Below are 17003 nucleotides of genomic sequence, written 5' to 3' on the forward strand. Positions count from 1 at the left end.
AAGTGCCCACCTGGTATCACAGACAAAGGTTCTCAGACGGGCTGGTTAGGTGGCCCTTGTAGGACGATTGGGAGTTTGGGATGGGAAGAACATTCCAGGTGCAAGTGGCAGCTTGTACAAAGGCTTGGAAGGGGGAATGATCAGGCTTTGGGGGATCCCGAGGTTTGATGTGGGGTGGAGAGTGGGAAGCATCCCACAGTGGCCCAGAATGGGTTCACAGAGAACCCCCATCCTTTCTCTCCACAGGTGGCCAAACACCCTTGAGAAGCCGAGTTCAGAAGACCCCTCCCATCTGTTCCCCTACCTCTGCCATGACTGGGAGGATCGTCATCATCGACCACGGGTCTGGCTATCTGAAGTCTGGCTTCCTCGGCTGGAATGAGCCCCAGATGGTCTACCCGAGCATCGTGAACTATAGCCCATGCAGGGAGAACCCTGGCCCCAGCTCTGCCCAGCGGCGCCTGAATCTCGGCGTCGACTTTTTGCATCCTGACACCTTTAGCTACCCCATCCAGCGTGGCCGTGTCCTCAACTGGGAGGGTGTGGAGCACATGTGGTCCTTTATCCTGAAGAAACACAAAAAGGATCATGAGGTCTCCCCTGTATTGTTCACTGAGTCCCCCCTGAGGGAGCGTTTGGACCGAAAGAAGACCCTAGAGGTAAGACCTTCGCGGGGCTGCCATGACCGGGGAGCGGGGAGCAGCCAGCATTTTGAGTTCGGATATGATTGGCTGTCAGCATGTCAGGCTTCTTTCTTAATCATTTGCCCCATGAACGTTTCCTGAGTACCTCCTGTGTGCCAGGACCTGGGCACAAGGGACTCGCGTAGGTTCCCTCTGTAGGTAGGGACGCAGCAGGAAAAATACTCTGTCAAGGGCGTTCCTGGGAGACACTGGACATTTGGTTGTGTTCACAGATCAGATTCTGGCCCTCAAAGAGCTTACCTTCTGGGGAAGACTTGACTGTGAATAAGTTAACAAAAAAGAATTCCACGTAGTGGTCAGTTCTAGAAACAAAATGAAGTGGGATGATAGCTGACTGGTGAAGCTGGATCCCAGAGCAAGAGGGAGACAGAAAGGTGAGGTTGGCAGGGGCCAGATCTGGCAGGCTTGGTAGGCTGTGGAAAGTGCTTAGATTGTACTTTAAATCAGGGGTTGACCAACCACAGCCACTAAGCCAAACGTGGCCCCGCATCTGTTTTTATAGATAAAGTTTTATTGGAACACAGCCATGCCCACTCGTTTACATATCATCTGTAGCTGCTTTTACTACAACAGCAGAGTGCAGTAGTTGCATCAGAGATTGTGGGGCCCACAATGTATTTACTCTTGGAGGGTTGCTGGGTAACATACATGGTGCCTCCTTAGACTGGAAGTTCAGGTGAACAATGGCGAATGTCTTAGTATAATGAAGTACATCCCAGACACTGCAGAAGGCTTAGTTACACTAAATCATTACTTGTTGTCTATTGGAAATTCAAATTTCACTGGGCATTCTACATTTTCATTTGCTATATTGGGCAACCTGGCGCTCCAGCCCTGTACAGAAAATGCTTCCCAACTGCTGCTCTCCATGAGTAGAAAGCTCCTGAACAGTTTTAATGGGGGAGTCACATGTGATTTTCTCTTTGAAAAAGGGGACATTGGCTTCTATTTGGAAAGTGCATGGTTGGTGGGGGGCGGTGATGATATTCTGATCATGGAAATGGAGGGAGCTCTCTCCTATGGAACAGAGAAGATGGGGCTCTGGGTCCCAAAGAGGTGGGTAAGTGGCTACAGGCCACCGAAAAGTGGACTGGGATAGCCTTTCTGCATCTATAGCGTCAGCAACTTGGGGGGTGCACCCAGAGCTGGGCAAGTGGGGAGCCATGTGGGAGCTCGGTAAAGATCAAGGGGTGACGGGCAGGGGGAGAAAATCAGCTGAGGGACTTTGCCAACTGCTGAAGTTTGGGCTTGATGTTTGAAGAGTTTTAATTAAAAGAACAACAACAAACAAGTCTTCACTTCCCAGGAGGTGAGGGCGTTATCTTTACACCCCCACTTTTTGGGAAGCAGTGTCGTGGATATGCTACACTTCTTTCTTTTCTAATCCCTTCTTCCCTCTTCTAAAGAAATAGTTTTGGCTGTGCCTCTGGCCCTTGGCCATGGCCCCCACTTCTTCCTCTAGTGCTCATATAATCCTCAGCACCATTTCTAGCAGCCTGAAGGCAGTTCCCACCCCTCCACTAAAAGTCTTCTGAAAGAACACCATCAACAAGCTCCTGAGGGCAATTCGACTCTAATCCTCTAGAGCCCCTCTATTATCACCTTAGTGGGGAGCTCTGGGGGAGGGGAGGCCTGGGCCCAAAGTTCTAAGGGCAGCCCTCCAGTTCCTTAAGGACCCCCATCGGTTTTGAGAGCTGGTGTTAGGTAAAACAGACACGGATCAGGGCCCTTCTCCACGGAAAACACGCTGTATGTCTGTCTTCTCCCTTCTTGCAGATTATGTTTGAATCACTGCAAGTCCCGTCCCTACTCCTGGCTGACCAGATGGAGATGTCCCTGTACGCCTCTGGCCTCCTGACGGGTGTGGTGGTTGATTCTGGCTACGGCCTGACCCGAATGCAGCCTTTCCACCTGGGCCGCCCCTTACAGGCCGGCTTTAAGATGCTGGAGTTCGCCGGCCAGGATCTCTTCACCTATCTCAGCAAGAGCCTCTTTCTGGAAGATTCCAGTGTATCCAAGGTGTTTCAGCTGCACACGGTGGACGCTATTCAGATGAACCAATGCTACATGCCACAGAATCTCGGGGAGGCGATAGACTTCCTTCAGAGCCTGCCCCCTGGCGCTGATAAGAAAAACACTTATCAGTTCCCTGATGGGAGATACATGGAGCTGACCCCCATGCAGCGCCTGGCCCCTGAGATGTTCTTCAACCCCCAGGTGTTTGACCTGCAAGCGCCCAGCCTCTCTCAGGCTGTCGTGGATTCCATCAGGATGTGTGAGGCCTCCCTGCAGCCCCTGCTCGTCTCCCACGTGATAGCCTGTGGTGGCAACACCATGTACCCTGGCTTTGGCAACCGCCTGTACAAGGAGTTGGTCGCAAATGATTTCTCCATCTCCGATGCTGCGGTGTGGGTAGGTTCCAAAAGAAACTTTAGTGCCTGGCTGGGAGCATCTATTGTGGCTCATATGTCTACTTACCAGTCTGAATGGATCACCAAGGTGGAGTATGATGAGAAATAGAGGCTGTGACCTGTTGGCTTGCGCGGGAGGACCTGGCTCTCACCAGATGGATGTGGGTGGATTAGTTTCAGTGAAAGGGTCTGGGCAAGGGTGGGGTTAGCTGGCATTGGAATTCTGAACTCATGGAGGACTTTTTAAGTGCTGGGGTTTTATCTTGTTTCAAGAATGGGATCCAACCCATGGGAGGACAGGGTGTCATCCCTGGACACCCTCCAGAGGACAGTGTTTCCCAGGGTGGTCTGTTATTGGGATGGGAGTAGCCAGCTGCCATACCTAATAGCCACTTACTGTTCACTGGCATCTCACTTGGGCTGTCCATTCTTTTAGGAGAGTAGGTTTTAATTGGGGAAAGTGGGTTCTTATTGAGTAGGGGAGTGGGAGGGTGAGGCTGGGGAGTCCTCCAGTTTCTAGTCCTGACGTTTCTAGTCCTCCACACTCTGGCCAGGGAGGAGTGCCCTTCTCGAATGGCTGGGGTCTTGTTTTATATATGCAAATAAACTGCTTGTTTGGAGCCAGTGCTGCCTTTTGTGATGAATGGGGATAGTGTAGGCTGTCCCTTGGGGAGACCTAGGGACTGTGAGTACGTGAGAACTAGCGTGGGGCTGGGGCCACTGAGTAGGATGGGTAAGGGCCTGGAGCCTCCTGTTCTTCCTCAGCCATGTTCTTTCTCTCCATTCATCCCAGATGTCCCAAAATTCTGTTCAAGTCTGAGTTCCTATTAGTAATATTGGATAATCTGTTGAGAACATACTGTGTGCCAGATTCTGCACCAGGCATGGGGGACATGGAGGTGAAAAAGCTGCAGGAGATTTCTGGTTTCAAGAGATTACCACCTACTGTGGGGACACAGGCATACAGAAGTCACTGTATTTTTGATGATGAAGGATGAAATAAATCAAATGTATTAAAGTCACGTGATCTGGGGGATTGCAGGGATGCCTAGTTTTGAGGAGGTAGGCTGAGACCACAGGAGACCGTTGGGGACTGTGCCCTGCCCCATTTCTCGGCATGCTGGGAGGTTACACTTCCCACCTCACTGGCAGTAAGGTGAGACCATGTGGCTATACCAGAAGTGCTGCCCAGTTCACTCATGTCCGACCCTTAAAATAGCGCTGTCTGTCTGTGGGATTCAGGGGATCCAATGGGGGAAGGGACAGTAGAGCTGCAGATGGAAGGAGCCTACATGACAGGGTAGGGCAGAGCTCCTTCCCCTACCTACACTGCTCTGGGGCATGAGGAATAGTCTATGATGGTCAGCCACTGAGATGATGTGGGGGTTGCTTGTTACAGCAGCTCTGTTGCTTACTCTGACTAATACAGAGAAAAGAGTCATAATGTACTATTTATTTAACAGGTATTTTTCTGGTAAGTAGCAAAAGTGGGGTTCAAATCTAGACTGGGCCACAACCACTGTTATATCATTGCTTCTGAAAGGAACTCTTGGTTCCAATGTTTGGAACTGGAATAGAGTAACAGGGGATGGAGGATGAATGCCCTAGAAACCCCGATGTTTCAGGGACAGGAAGAGGAAATTGGAGGCTAGAGGCCAGCTCACCTTGTCTTTGATGTGTGAACTGTATTCCCTTGGCCATGAATTTACCTCCAAACTTGAGCCATCAGTGGTCTCCAGGGAAAGAAGTGGGGACCCAGAATGATGCCTCTTTAGCAGAACAGCTCAGAGACAGCCTGGCCCAGGCCCCAGGGACTTGGAACCACACTTTGAGGTAGAGGCTGGCCCCGTCATTAGCTAAGTTGGGCAAGTTGCTTAAACTCTGAGCCTATCAGGTATACATTAAGCAGTAACACTTCCTTTTTGTCAGAGATTTGGGGTTGAGGATGAGCTAAGATGAGGGATGAGAAGTCACTTTGAAAACCAGAAAGTGCTATTGAAATATGAGATGTCACTTTAAATTTTACAATCTTATATTTCTCGTCTGTTAATTAGGAGTATTTATAACAACAGCAGTCACTGTGCCTTGCCAGGCATTGTGGTGAGTTCTTTAAAAATTGAGTTGCATTTAATCCTTACAGGTGCACCATGAAGTGGGTGATATTTTTCTCCATTTGTAAATAGGAAAATTGGAGCTTAGTGGTGATAAGCATTTGCTCAGGCTTGCACCCAAGCTGAAGCTTATTTAATAAGGGATTGTCAAAGTTAGAATGGATTCAGCATCCCTAGAAAACTAGACTAAAAGTGGCTGAAACATATTGGAATTTGTCTCAGGTAACAAGTAGGCAGCCCAGAGGAACAGTTGTATATCTATATCACCGAGAACTCTTTCTATCTTTCCATTTCTAATGTGTTACCTCAAGATCAAAAAATGGCTGCAGCAGCTCCAGGCATCCTGCCTATATGTCCTGCAGGACAAGGGAGGGTGAAAGAAGTGTGCCATCTGAGTCTATCTCCATTTCAGGAAAGCCTCACCTGCAGACTTCTGCTTACGTCTCATTACTTAAAGGTAGCTAAAAGAAATAGGAGGCACATGGACATTACGTGAACTGACCCACCTCATCTGTCCTTTGGAAGAGGAGGAATTTGAACCTAGGTCCATCTATGTTTACGCCCATGTTGTTACCTACAGCGCCAGATCACCTTCCCAGTTTTCTGCACCTTGTTGGACTTCTTGGCCTGAGAGATGAGGATCTTGCTGTGCTTGAATGAAAGCTGCTTTTGGGTGGTGACCAGGTGTTGATATACTGAGAAGGAATCTTTGTGCTCCAAGCCCGTTTAGTTGTGTACTCCTGAGCCTTAAACAGAAGAAGGGGGAGACACAGAAATGAGTATAAGGGAGCACAGGGAGCTGGGCAAAGGGGTATTTTTTTTCCCTTATTTAGCTCTGGGCAACTGTCATCAGAACTCTTTTTCTCATTTTATTCTGAATGTAACATTTAACCTTTCTGTTCAAGCATCAAATCTGGCTTCCTGGTGTATAATTACGAACTTTTCTTTGCTTTCTCTTCCCCCTCCCCACCCTGAAAGCTTTTAAAACTCTCTCACTGGGTATCATCTCTCTCCTCCGACTCTCCAATTAAATTAAAAATAGCAGCTCCATGGGGCTGTGCGGGGCCATCAACCTAACGCAGAACTTCTGGCATGCCAGGCCTGGCAGCTGCTCAGAGTTGGGGGAAGCTTATCCTCCACAAGGGGTCTGGGGCCTCCTTCCAGGGGCAGCCAGGTGCAGGGGGTGGGAAGCAGGGTCTTGGCAGCTGGGGAGGGAGGGCTAGGTGGGGCTGGCAGAGAAGATAAAGGAAAGGACCCTTAGCTGGGCCATTTCCAGCTGTGAGGGTACAGTCCTGCCACTTGATGTTGCCAAGGCTGGGGCTTGGCACCCTGGTATTTGGGTTTGGGTGGGCTTTGGATGCCCAAGTTCCCTGAGATAACCCTGGTAGAAGCTTTAGATTCTGCTGATGCACAAAATAAAGTCAATGTTAACACTAGAACCCTCCTGGCTCTAGAAGAGACTTCCATTGCCTCTCCCACATTTAGGTCCCCTTTCCATAGTGAGGCAGATGGTGGAATGGACAAGGGCTGGGATTGAAGCCAGACTGTCTGGATAAGCATGTTTGCTGTGTAGTTTTCTGGCTCTGTTACCTTGAAGGAAGTTACTTAACCTCCTTTGCCTCAGTTTTCCCATCTGTAAAGTGGGTATAATAAGGGTGCATACCCCACAGTGATTTGATGATTACCACATGGCTTTGATGAGTTTACATAAAACACTCAGCAAGTGCCAGATACACAAGCGTTAGCTGTTATTATTTCTGTATACATCAGCCTCTATTGAACAAGTTCTCTAAAAAAACAACAACCTGGCTCTTCTGTTTATTTTTACTTGCTCACATGCAGAAGGTACCTGATTCAAAATGAATAAAACATCATAGAGTGCTGGCTTACTGTCCAGGAGCAAGCATAGCAGGGTAATTCCTTTCTTTGTCTGAGTGGTGGAGCAGAAGCGTGTTGTGTACACAGAGCTGTCGAGGGGATGGAGAGTGGCTGGCTTCAGGGAGAGGTGGTCAGCCAGAGGGGTCTTCCGTAGGGAGCGATGCCTGAGATGACTCTTGCCAGAGTACCAGGACTTAGCACATGCTGTTCCTTTTGTTTGAAGTGTTTATTCCTGCCACTGGCCCCATAAATAGGGCATTTAGAATGGCTGGAGAATAAGGGTAGTAGGGCGTAGGGACAGATGAAGATGGAGGTAGGTAGGGCCAAGTCTTGAAGGACGTTGAGTGTCATGCTAAGGAGTGAAGACTTCATCCTGAGGGTGATGGGAGGCCTCTGGGAACTGTAAGGAGAGTCATCATTACATCACTTGAAGAACTGGAGCTCTGGTACAGATTGGAGAATGGCCCAGAGAGGGACCAGGCCAGAGCCATAACATAAATCATGAAAACATGCATATCATTAGACTGCAGGTTAAATATTTCTGCATTGTCCATGACCTTGCTCCTCTCTGATGCCTTAGACTGGAAATTTGGTCCTGGTGATACTTGGGGTTGTGGTAGGTTTGAGGGACAAACAGATCATCCTTCCTGTCATCTAGCAGAGGTCTGGTAGTTGTCAGTTTAAGAGAACATTGGCCTGGGTGGTGGCAGGAGAGGCAGCTGGGAATGTGGGACTTGGGGAGCATAGTCATCAAGGTGAGAGAGTGAAATAACAGCACGGTGAGGGCAAGTTGTGTCCTGACCCAGGTGTGAGTCTGTGCCTGGCTCCATGAGCTCTCCCTTTCAGCACTTAAAATCCTGGACAGCTCCCAGGCTTCTCACTTCCTGCTCTGCTCATGATCTTGTGTTCCAAGAGGCCAATCCCTGCTGAGAAAGGAGGAACTGTGGCTGGCAAGAGCGAGCTCTGGTGTCAGAATCAGACATACTGGGCTTGAACCCTGTCCCCAACTTTGTACGCTGTGTAGCATGGGACAAAAAACTGCCCTTTTCTGGTTCTACTGCCTCAGCTGCAAAGAATTGATAATAGCACCTACCTCCCAGGGCGGGTGGATATTATTGGGCACCTACCCTGTGCTGAGTCCTTTTCTAGGCTTTGTGAAAATGAAGAATGTTTATAAAGTTACTCATCATGGTGTCCGGCACATAGTAGGTGCTCGATAAGGGTTATTTTCACCCTAAACCACTGTTCTGCAACAGAAAGCCAGGATTACAAACTCTGGGAGTAATCAACCACACAGAGAGTCACAAAGTCCAGCTCCAAAGCTCCCGCATGCTGCGTGCAAAGACTCCTTTTTACCCTGTTCTTTTGATTAACTTTTCCACTAAGGTCCTAGGCTCTTGATATACAACCACTCTCAGGGATCTTCGGTGTTTCAAACAGGGCCTAAAATCAGAGTGTGAGAGGTGGTTCCAACCCTTTTCTTTAATTAAGATAGAGTTCACTGGACTTGCCCAAATTCAGGCCACTTCTCCTGATGTTCCAGAAAGAGACCGATCTGAACCCAGGAAGGATGACGTTGTGGGGTGAAGACACAGATTCATTCAACAAGCATTCCCGACCCCTGCTGTGGGTGCAGTGTTCAGAGGAAAGACCTGGTCCACACTGCCCAGGTTTGGTGAGGCATGGGCACGACCCCAGGGAGGTGGGGAGCCGCCCGAGCCATCCCCTCTGCAGCTCTGCGTTGTGGGGGTCACCATCTTCTTCCAGCTCTCCAGACCGGCAATCCAGGCTCCTGGAGGGTTCCCAGGGGACCTGGGTATGGTTCCTGCTGGAGACATTCATCTGGGGGAGGGGAGGTTGGCTATAAACCATGTTTAATTTCTCCAGGGCCTCCATTATAAATTCTATAACTCTACCAGTCAAAACATGACTAATTCCTGAGACTGCAGCCCCCACCTGGGAGTACAAAGCCCTGTGCATTTTTGCTGCCTTTTATCACTACTAATAAAGGCTTGGCAGTTGGAATTTAGCTGCTGTGGGTGGTTTTTTTTAGGCATGTGGATTCCCCCTCCACGCCCCCACAGGGTCACTATAGAATAAATGCTTGCTTGCTGGGCTGTTTTTCTACCATATTTGTAATATTCCTGGCCCAAAAAGCTATGTGTTTGGGGGAAGTCTGCAGAGAAGGGGCCACACTATTCAGGGTTAATTGGGCCTTTGATGATTCTGACAAGGGCCTGACTGCTGCGTGATTTACGAAGAAAAGAATAGGTTTGTTGAAAGTAAATAGAGTGAAATTGCAGGTGTGATGTTGAACCTGCTGAGGGGAATGTGATTCAGGGTGCATTCCTCACCCAGCCAGTTCACCCACTGTTGGGAGAGTGGGCTGTGCAGGCAAGGAGTCTAAATCTGCGTGTGAATTGCTGCTTCAGCCCCACCAGCTGGGTGGCCCTAGGCAGTTTACTTAGCCTTCCTGAGCCTCAGTTTCCTGATCTGCACAGTGGTGCTGGGAAGGCATCCATGCTCCAGGGTTTTAGGACAGTGTGCCCTCAGCAAAGTGCCTGGCCTATCAGGAGGCCACCACTGGTTGGAGGAAAAAGCCCCCGTGGCCTCATCATTTTATCTGACATCTCAGTCATGACATATTCCTTGAAATGTTCCCTGAGGGCCTTGCTAAGGTATTAGTTTGTTGTCTTTGCAATAAGCAACCAATTTGTCTTTCATGTCTCTAAAAATAGTGCCTGTTTCTGACTGCCTGGCCCTCTACCTGGAGTTAAGGTGGTCTCACTCCAGGTGAGAAATGATGACCCTATGGCGCCTTTGCTGCAGAGTCAGTGGGGGACATGGCTGGAGGGGGTGGGTGTGGAGGGCTGGCCCCACCTCAGAAGAGAAGGGTGGGCCAGTGGGGTCAGGGGCCAGGGTGGGTGTGATGATGAGGTTCCATGAAGGCAACACTTTGTGGTTTGTTCACTGTTGTATTTCCAGTGCCTGGAACAGTGCCAACACATAGTAGCTGCTCAATCAATGTCTGTTGAATGAATGAATGAATGAATCTCCCTTCCCAGAGAGTACTGTAATTTACACAGGGAATGTCCAGCTAGCTCTTCCTTCTCTCCTGAGGACTAAGCAAAACTGTATGGCTCCAGCATCCAGCAGGATGCATTTAGATTAGCTGCTTGCAGAATTTTCTGGCATTGAGTTCGATATTGGCACGGTGTTGTGAGTGCATTGATTGAACTGGCTTTCTGGGAGATTTGAAAGCTTCGCACCTGCAGGGTTATGTATTAGGTAGCTAGCTGCCTGGTAGAACTTTCTGCCATGGGCAGATGGCTCTGATTAAAGGGATAATGAAGAAGCCCAGAGAGGGGATAGAACACACTCAAGGTTGCCCACTTATCGGGGCAGAACAAGGTCCACATCCAGTCGCCTACTTGACAAGTCGCCTACTTTTGCTTCCATTTACTGAGCACCTACTACATCTCAGGCCGTGCAGACTCACAGGTGGATGGCTCCTGTCTGTGAGGGCTCAGTGTCTAGACCTCTGATCTTACCACCCAGGCATCCCATTGCAAATCCCATTATTTAAGGCCATCACCCTTCCTCCCAAATGCTGGAATGTTCCAAACACACCCTCCATCTAAATCCCACCGCCTTCCCCCACCTCAGATGTCTTCTGTGGGCCCATTTCTCTCCCTTCCTCTTCAGCTTGGCTCAAAACCCTATCACCGGCCCCACTCAGACTCGTTAGGTGCGAAACCCAGGCCCCAAGTCTGGGTTCACTGTGAGCCTCAGTACCCCCACTTCTTGGTGAGGGTGAGAAAACACATCTCGCTGTTACTGGGAAGACGTAGTGAGCAGTGCCCATCACCGCGTCTGGCCGACTGTAAACGGTCAGTGCAAAGCTTGCAGAGAGGTAGGTGAAGGGGTGTTTTCTGGAGTCAGAAAGCCTGGGTTCAAATCCTGACTGGTGCTCTCCAGCGCCATGACCTTGACTAGGTCACCCGATCTTTCTCTGCCTCATCTGCACTCTGGAGCTATGGCTACCTGGTGGGGTCGTGGGAAGCATTCAGCGAGAGCCCGTGGAAAGCCCACAGCACAGGTGCCTACTTGGAGCGAGCCTGTTGCCTCGTGCTTTTTATTGCTAGAAACAAAGGTTGGAATGTTGTAGAAGGAACTAGGAGAGGCAAGTCCCTTCCAGCTCCCTAGTTTACAGGTGGGGAAACTGAGGCCCAGAGAAGTGGAGTGGAGACGTGTGTTGCCGACTCCCAGGCCTGCCCTCTCTCCTCAGTTCACTGTCCCTGTGTCTTTTCTGCCCTCCGGTGCGAGGGCCAAGGTGGGGGCTCTGTGACAGTATCCTGTCTGCCTCGTGGGACACGTCTGAGGTGTGTCTCTTGCTGACACGCTATTATGATCTTGGGAGATTCAGACTCTGGTTCCGTGAAGCGCAATTCTTTCCCCCCAATAAGAAAACATGTCTTGGATACGCCTTATGCTGCAGCCCCCCCTAATCTGCAAACCCTGTAATGCTCCAAAAGAGAGAAGAGCGGGAAAAAAATGCCTACGCAGCCTGGCCGACTCCTGGGCTAAGATTTAGTGACGGGAGCTGTAGCAGCGAGGTCTCGCATTACTGAGCCTTCATTACTTTTACAAAATATGTTCAGGTGGGTTCACCCGCAGCTATAAAGCGCCATCGTAAATAATTAAACTCCACTTGTCAAGGGGACCGAGAGGGTGTTGGTGAGAGCACAATACCATGCAAGGAGCACCGGGCTGAGAGATGGGGGTTCTGCGACTCTTTGGGGCTGTCTGATCCCTGTGACCTTGGGCCAGCAGCTTCCCCTCTCCAGGGCTCAGCTTCCCATGTGCAGAGGAGGAGGTTGGAGCAGGTGGCCTCCGAAGTCCCCGTGAGCTCTGACAGTCCACAATGCTCAGCTCCCGTGAGCGTGCGTGTTGGGGAGGACGGATCCAGGGCTCCCAATGTCCCTTCCTTCCATGAATCCTTCCATTTACCTAAGTTCCAAGTGCTCTGTCAGATCCTTGGGACACAGAAGGGCACAGAACAGGTAGCCTCAGCTCTAGAAGCTCACAGTTCAGTAGAGAAAACTATCCAGGAAACTGATCGTGACACTAAGGGAGCCCAGAGCCTTGTGGAAGCTGAGGGCCTAGGAAGGCTTCCCGGAGGAGGTGCTATTGGGCTTAGTTTGTGAGAAAGGGTAGGAATTAGGCAAATCAGGGCATTAAGGCAGAAGAAATGGCCTGTGCAAAGGTGCAGAGAAGAGCCCAGGAGTCAGAAGGCTGTCTGGCAGGTCCACCAAGAGCAAAGGTGACCTAGCAGGTTGGTGAGGAATGGGAGTGAGTCTGGGTCCTTGAGGTAGTAGAACTTCCATTCGGTGCCTCATCCTTTGTGACATACAACCTTGGCAAAGCTGGCTTGGAGTTGAGGAATGTTTGCCCCTCGCCCTGCCCCGCTTTGCCTCTTAGTTTTCCTTCCTCGAACTTGGAGAACTTGGTGGAGTGTCTCAGTCAGCTCAGACCCGGAGGCTTGGATAATGCACATTTATTCTCTCATAGGTCTGGAGGCTGGAAGTCCGAGTTCAAGGTGTGAGCAGGTCCGCTTCCTCTAAGGCCTCTCTGCTTGGCTTGCTGGGGACGCTTCTCCCTGTGTGCTCACGCTGTCTTCCCGATGTGCGCGCCCCCGGTGTCTCTCTGTGTGTCCTAATCTTCTCATAAGGACCCCAGCCAGGTTGGATTGGCCCCCCACCAATGATCTCGTGTTAGTTACATCACCCCCATCTGCAGCTCCCTCAGCTGCCTCGTGGGGTTCTGCATTATCCTCCACCTTGGTCGTTCACCTCTAGCTGCTTTGTGATGAGGTCTCATGTCATGGTTGTGCCCCCACTGCCCAGGTGATGCGTATCTAGCTCTCCAAGTAGTCCTGATGAAACCCCCCTCCCTGGGCTTGATGGAAGGGCAGGCACCCCACCCTTCGTTCTTGGTAGCAGGGACTCTCAGAACTCCAATTCCTCCCAAACTCCCTTCCCTGTCTCTCGCCCCTCTCGGCCTTTCTAACCTCCTTTAAGCTGGAGGTGGGTGATAAGCTAAGGGCTACAATTCTCATCACCTCTTTTGCAAATCCTGCTTGGGAGGTCTCACACCTCATCTTGGAATACAGGTGATGTTGGCATCTCTTGTATTTGAGCCTCATCCAAAATTGAGACCCATATTGTTCCATCTTAGCATCCAGTTACCTTCAAACATACTGGAAGCATTCTCACCTCAGGACCTTTGCACATGCTGCTCCCTCTTCTGCCTAAACAGCTGTCTCCAGATTCCTGCATGGCTGACGCCCCATATAATGACCTCAGATATTTCACCTTGTCATGCACTTGCCACCGCCCAGCTAGTCATGCTATCACATCACCCTGCTCGTTTTCCTTCTACAGAGCACTTATCAAGACCCTAGATGATGATTGTTTCCTTGCCTATTGTCTGTCTCCACTCCCACACCCCCTGCCTCTACTGACCTTAGCACATCAGCTCCTGGACACTTGCTCTGTTTTTCCCACTGTGACCCCAGGGTTGACTGTGGTGCCTGGCACAAAGCTGGTCCTCCGTAAGAATGCCCTGGGTGATCTTCCCAATCCCGCTGATCAAGCAGCACAAAGGGGCCCACAGTGGAGCCTGTAGGGTTTGGTCAGGACATCAGGACGTCTCAAAGGGGCCGAGGTAACAGGGGCTGCAGTGCTCTGTCCACCTGTTTGATGCAGGTGGCAAAGGTGTGGCCCTGGTTAGAAGGGCAGGATCCAGGCTGTTTGACTGCCCCTGGGGCCTCTCCTACATGGATGGACTGAGTGCTGGAGCTTAGATGCTCAGACCCAGCTGGAAACTTAAGGGCCAGAGCCAGGGGGTGGCTGTGTATGTTGAAACAGGAACGAGCAGGGAGGTGACTTGGTCAGGGGCCAGTGAGATGCTGACCTCCCCGCACCCAGGTAGGGACCACACAGGGGGGCTGGCCAGGGGTGGGGAGAAGTGGAGCTGCACCCAGGGGAGAACCAGCTGCCACAGGTTGGACTGCAGGTGAGGCCGATCAGACCAGGGATGGGATAGTGGGGAGGGAGCCAGTCCCCTCCCTTGGGGCTGGTGGGAATGGGGCAGAGGGAGCCAGTCTAGCCACAGGAGAAGGAAATGTAGACATGTTTCCTCAAGGGCCACGGCCCTGGTCTCCATGTCCCTTGGTTGGCTTCAACCCATGGGGAGAATAGTGGCCTAGTGAGTGAGTGGCCTGGGACATACTCAGTACCCAACCTGAAGCTCAGACATTTCCCTTTGCCCTCATCTTAGCGAGACTAAAACTTCAAGGGAGGCCATTTACAGGGTGGGCTATGGAGCCGCTGTGCAGCCGGTCACTGAGCACCTACTATGTGCTGGGTGCTGCACTAGCCACCACCTTGCAGGAAGGTGAGGCAGGTGTGGGTAGAGGTGCCTGCAGACTCTCCCCAGGCGCACTGCAGCTCCACCTGAGCACAGGGACAGCCCGACAGGTTGGGGGGCGGGGCACTGGTGGGCCCGCCTCCGGGATGGCTCTAAATCGGGTTCCACACCGACTCTCAGAGGGCTCTGGGTGGCACCATGCTAACTGCCTGTTGCTCACCTCTGTGGCCTGCCTCCCTTCCCCACTCCCTGGCTGGCACATGGTGTCCTGGGATCCCCTTTGTCATAGTTGACCTTCACCCAAATTCTTGTCTTTGAGGGGAACTAAGAAAGGTAGCTAGGAGGGAGAAGAAGGTGGAGAAGCACAAATTCTCAAGCAGCTTCCCTGTGTCGCCCAGCCGGGAAGGGATGATCCTGGCTCAGGGCCCAGCTCTGTTTGGGCTCCCGAGGCCCATGTAGGAACGTGGGCAGGGAAAGATGAGCTGGGTCTCTGGAGTCAAAGCCTTATTGGGGCCTTGTTTACAGGGCAGCAAAAGGTCCCTAGACTTGACTTTCAGAAGATTCTACAAGAGGCAGGATTTAGAAGAGCCTCAATGACCCCAAATCCAGGGCTGGGGACCCCACAGGGGCTGAGGGGTTGACACAGTGGGCCCAGCATCTGCGGGATCCGAGTGGGAGGGCCGCCCAGCGAGAGCCCTGCAGGCGGGGATGTGGGATGGAACCCCAAGTGCTGGGCAGAGACCGCAAGCCCGGCCCAGCCAGCACAGATGGCGCAATTAGCGGACTGGGCAGCCTCTGTGGAAGATGATGCTGCTTGAGGAAAGGAAACAGTTCTGTGGGGGGCCTTTTCTCCATTTTAAAAGCAGTCAGCAGTGGATAATTCCTTCAGGCAAATTGTATATTTAAGTGCTTAGGGTGGGGATGCAGCCGTGGTGCTGGCTTATATGTGGAAATTAGGAAGATGCTGAGCCCTTGAATCTGAAGCACCTGCTGGGGGTGAAGAGGGGGTCTCAGCCCAAGCTCATGGATGATGGGGGCAGATGGCATTTCCTATACAACCTTCTGAGGCAAGATAGGATCCGCCTCTTGCTATTCTCTGAGATGGCAGGGCCTGACCCCAGTGACCAGGTCACAGAAATGCTTTGTGGCCAGAGGGGGGTGGGTAGACTTGCCCTGGGTTAGGGAAGGGCACAGGGTACCTGCTCTGGGACTTCTCGCACCTCTGAGGTCTCAGTGCCCTGTCTTCTCTTCCCACCGTAAAGCTCTTTGCCAACATCTGCACCACCCCGTGCACCTCCAAAGTGAAGGGGGAGTAAAGCATGAAGAGGCTCCAAGGGAGCACGTTGCTGGCTGAGTAGAGGCAGCTTCGCTCCAGAGTGATGTGGAAGCACTTGAAATGAAGTGTCTCCCCCTGTGCACGTGTTTAATTATCCTATTAGAGGACTCTAACTGGGCATTAGGATTTTCAATAATTATTAACAGAGTATTAAACAATGAATTATCATGAAAAATTAAATTAATTACATTTCTTGGAGTTAATTAAATTATTCCTTCAATGGGGCAAATGGCTAAGCAGACATAAAAATTAAGAACGGGAAAAAAGTGTGCAGGAACAGAGTGTGATAACACAGCGTGCTTTTCTGTCTCTGGCCTGGGGAAGGGCCCAGCGAACAGGTGGGTGGATTTCACGGTTTTCTGAGAGGGGTTGAGCTGACCGGGGTGGACCCAGGCCGCCTTGCTCAGAGTCCTGCCTGAATCCTCACCCTTCAGGCCCAGGTAAGGGCCTGTCTCCCTCCTTCCATCTCCTTTCCTTTCTTTCCTTCCTCCTCCTTAAACATTTTCTTCTCTTCAATGTGGGTCAGGCATGTCCTGGGTGCTTGATGCACAGAGATAAGTCAGTTAAAATTCCATCCCTCTGGGGTTCATGGCCGAGGAGAGAGACCTAGCAGCTTTGGTCTCCCCTGCTTAACAAATACGTGACCTTGGGCAAGTGACTTACTTTCTCTGAGCCTCAGTGTCCTCATCTGTAAAACGGTACCTACCTCATGGAGCAGTTGGGGGATCAATTGAGTTATTACATATAAAGCCTGTAGTATAGTGCCTAGACTACAGTAAGTGCTCAGTAAATGCTAGTTAACACCATTATCCCTGCTGACCATTTATTGCTATGACAGTGTAAGCAAAGGAAAGATACCTAACCTGGCCTAGGAAGGCCAGAGAAGGTTTCCTGGAAATTAAATCATAATCTGAGTCTTTAAACAAGAGTAGACCTTGGCTACGTTGAGATGTGAGGGAAGAGCATTCTAGGCAGGAGAACAGCATGTGCGAATGCACAGAGGCATGCTTGGGTTGCTGGGAACTGTAGAGGTTCTGTGTTTTCTGTGTTCCAGGAGTATTGGCTGAATGTGTGGATGGGGAAAGATGTGGCTTGGAGGGGTGTGGGAGCCAGACTCTAAAAATGGTACAAT

The 17003-nt window shown here is 50.9% G+C and overlaps 1 protein-coding gene across 1 annotated transcript; it reads left to right on the top strand.

Moving 5' to 3' along the window:
• Nucleotides 1–311: 311 nt before the first annotated feature.
• ACTL8 (actin like 8) lies at nt 312–3224 on the top strand. The gene is made up of 2 exons (XM_024554084.2): nt 312–659; nt 2481–3224. The coding sequence occupies exons 1-2, from the start codon at nt 312–314 to the stop codon at nt 3222–3224; spliced, it is 1092 nt and encodes a 363-aa protein (XP_024409852.1).
• The last annotated feature ends 13779 nt before the right edge of the window (nt 3225–17003 follow it).

Source organism: Desmodus rotundus, chromosome 3, assembly GCF_022682495.2.
Source record: "Desmodus rotundus isolate HL8 chromosome 3, HLdesRot8A.1, whole genome shotgun sequence".
In the NCBI taxonomy this organism is placed as follows: Eukaryota; Metazoa; Chordata; class Mammalia; order Chiroptera; family Phyllostomidae; genus Desmodus; species Desmodus rotundus.